Raw genomic sequence first — 1,903 nt, 5'->3', positions numbered from 1 at the left:
TGTCAGAAAAGCCAAATTATGCAGTTATATCGTGTCTCCACTTGCAAACATATCGTGCCTCCAAGCAGTTATATCTACGTAATAGTATCCCCTCATTCAACTAAAATTAATGTTCGAATCAGATATGCATACCCCCCATTATTTTTTTATTTCAAACACTTATTATTGGTTGTTGATATCAAATAAAAAACTTGATGTTTCTTCTCCACCATTATCTTCCATGATCACAGTTTGTTAATGTCCCTAAGTAACATCTTCATTTATCATTCTTTTTGTTTTCTTCTCATCCTTTCCCTCTATATAAACCCATTCTCAACCTCTCTCCATTCCCATAACTTTTTCTCTCTTCTTATCACATCAACCAAATCATGAGGAGCATTTGTGTTGTGCTTGTTATCTCTTTGCCTTTCCTTCTCGGCATTGCCCAGGGTTTCGATTTCCACGACAAGGATTTAGCGTCGGAGGATAGTTTGTGGGATCTATACGAGCGCTGGCGGAGCCACCACACGGTTTCCAGGAGTCTCGACGAGAAACACCGGAGGTTCAATGTGTTCAAGCAGAATGTTTTGCATGTTCACAACACCAACAACAAGGACAAACCTTACAAGTTGAAGATCAACAAGTTTGCTGATATGACCAACCACGAATTTAGGAATGCTTACGCTAGTTCCAAGATTAAACATCATAAGATGTTCCAAGGAAAGTCCCGTGGCGCCGGGAGTTTCATGTACGAGAACGTCGACCGTGTCCCGCCGTCCGTTGATTGGCGACAGAAAGGTGCCGTCACTGCTGTTAAGGATCAAGGCCAGTGTGGTAAGTAAACATTTGCTATCATGTATATATTTGTAAATATTTGCATCCGACACTCACACGGTTTAAGTTCAAATTCAACAGGTAGTTGCTGGGCATTTTCAACAGTTGTAGCAGTTGAGGGAATCAATCAAATTAAAACCAATAAATTAGTATCATTATCGGAGCAAGAATTGATAGATTGCGACACTGAAGAAAACCAAGGTTGCAATGGTGGTTTAATGGACATTGCATTCGATTTCATTAAGAAGAAAGGTGGGATCACTACTGAGTCCAATTACCCTTACCAAGCTAATGATGGAAGTTGCGATGCTGCCAAGGTGAATTCTCCGGCAGTGGCTATCGATGGGCACGAGAATGTGCCAGCTAACGACGAGGATGCTCTGCTTAAAGCTGTTGCAAACCAGCCGGTTTCAGTGGCTATTGATGCTGGGAGTATGGATTTCCAGTTCTACTCCGAGGGGGTATTCACGGGAGAATGTGGGACAGAGCTGAACCATGGGGTAGCAGCAGTGGGGTATGGAACAACCTTGGATGGAACCAAGTACTGGATAGTGAAGAACTCATGGGGAGCGGAATGGGGTGAGAAAGGTTACATAAGGATGGAACGTGGGATCAGAGACAAACAAGGACTGTGTGGTATAGCAATGGAGGCTTCATATCCCATCAAGAACTCATCCTCTAATCCTACTGGACCTTCATATTCTCCCAAGGATGAACTCTAAACATAAATTATAGCTTTCCTTTCAAATGTGTTGTTTTTTCTGTGTTTCCAAAAGTTGTATCACGCAACATATGATCATGATTGAATAATCAATAATATACTTCAATTTGGTTTCAATGTTATGTGTTGGTTGGTTTGGAATTCGAGTTTGACCTCAACAGAAAGACGGAAATATATGGTACCAAAGTAATATACTAACAAGTTATGGATGAAAGAGTGAAATGCCCCTTCAAAGCCAATAGAGAATAGCCTAATGATGAGAACATGGAAACAGAGTGGGAAGAAGAAACCACCGAACGTGGTTGGACTGGCCCGGACCGGCCCGGCCCCTATGGAGAATTTAGAACCTGATGGAAAATTTGCAAATTA

General features: G+C 41.7%; 1 protein-coding gene across 1 annotated transcript; it reads left to right on the top strand.

Annotated features, from left to right (window-relative positions):
• Positions 1–320: 320 nt before the first annotated feature.
• LOC105788536 (vignain) lies at positions 321–1,651 on the top strand. Its single transcript, XM_012615480.2, has 2 exons — positions 321–813; positions 895–1,651. The coding sequence occupies exons 1-2, from the start codon at positions 369–371 to the stop codon at positions 1,533–1,535; spliced, it is 1,086 nt and encodes a 361-aa protein (XP_012470934.1). The 5' UTR covers positions 321–368; the 3' UTR covers positions 1,536–1,651.
• The last annotated feature ends 252 nt before the right edge of the window (positions 1,652–1,903 follow it).

Source organism: Gossypium raimondii, chromosome 2 (assembly GCF_025698545.1).
Source record: "Gossypium raimondii isolate GPD5lz chromosome 2, ASM2569854v1, whole genome shotgun sequence".
NCBI classification, from domain to species: Eukaryota; Viridiplantae; Streptophyta; class Magnoliopsida; order Malvales; family Malvaceae; genus Gossypium; species Gossypium raimondii.
Note: the sequence above shows the minus strand (reverse complement) of the source record. Positions and strands in the feature narration are given on the sequence as shown.

Coding starts and splice junctions, on each gene's coding strand:
- LOC105788536 (XM_012615480.2), top strand. CDS start 369: ATGAGGAGCATTTGTGTTGTGCTTGTTATCTCTTTGCCTTTCCTTCTC. Junction 814..894: donor TAAGGATCAAGGCCAGTGTG/GTAAGTAAACAT, acceptor CAAATTCAACAG/GTAGTTGCTGGGCATTTTCA.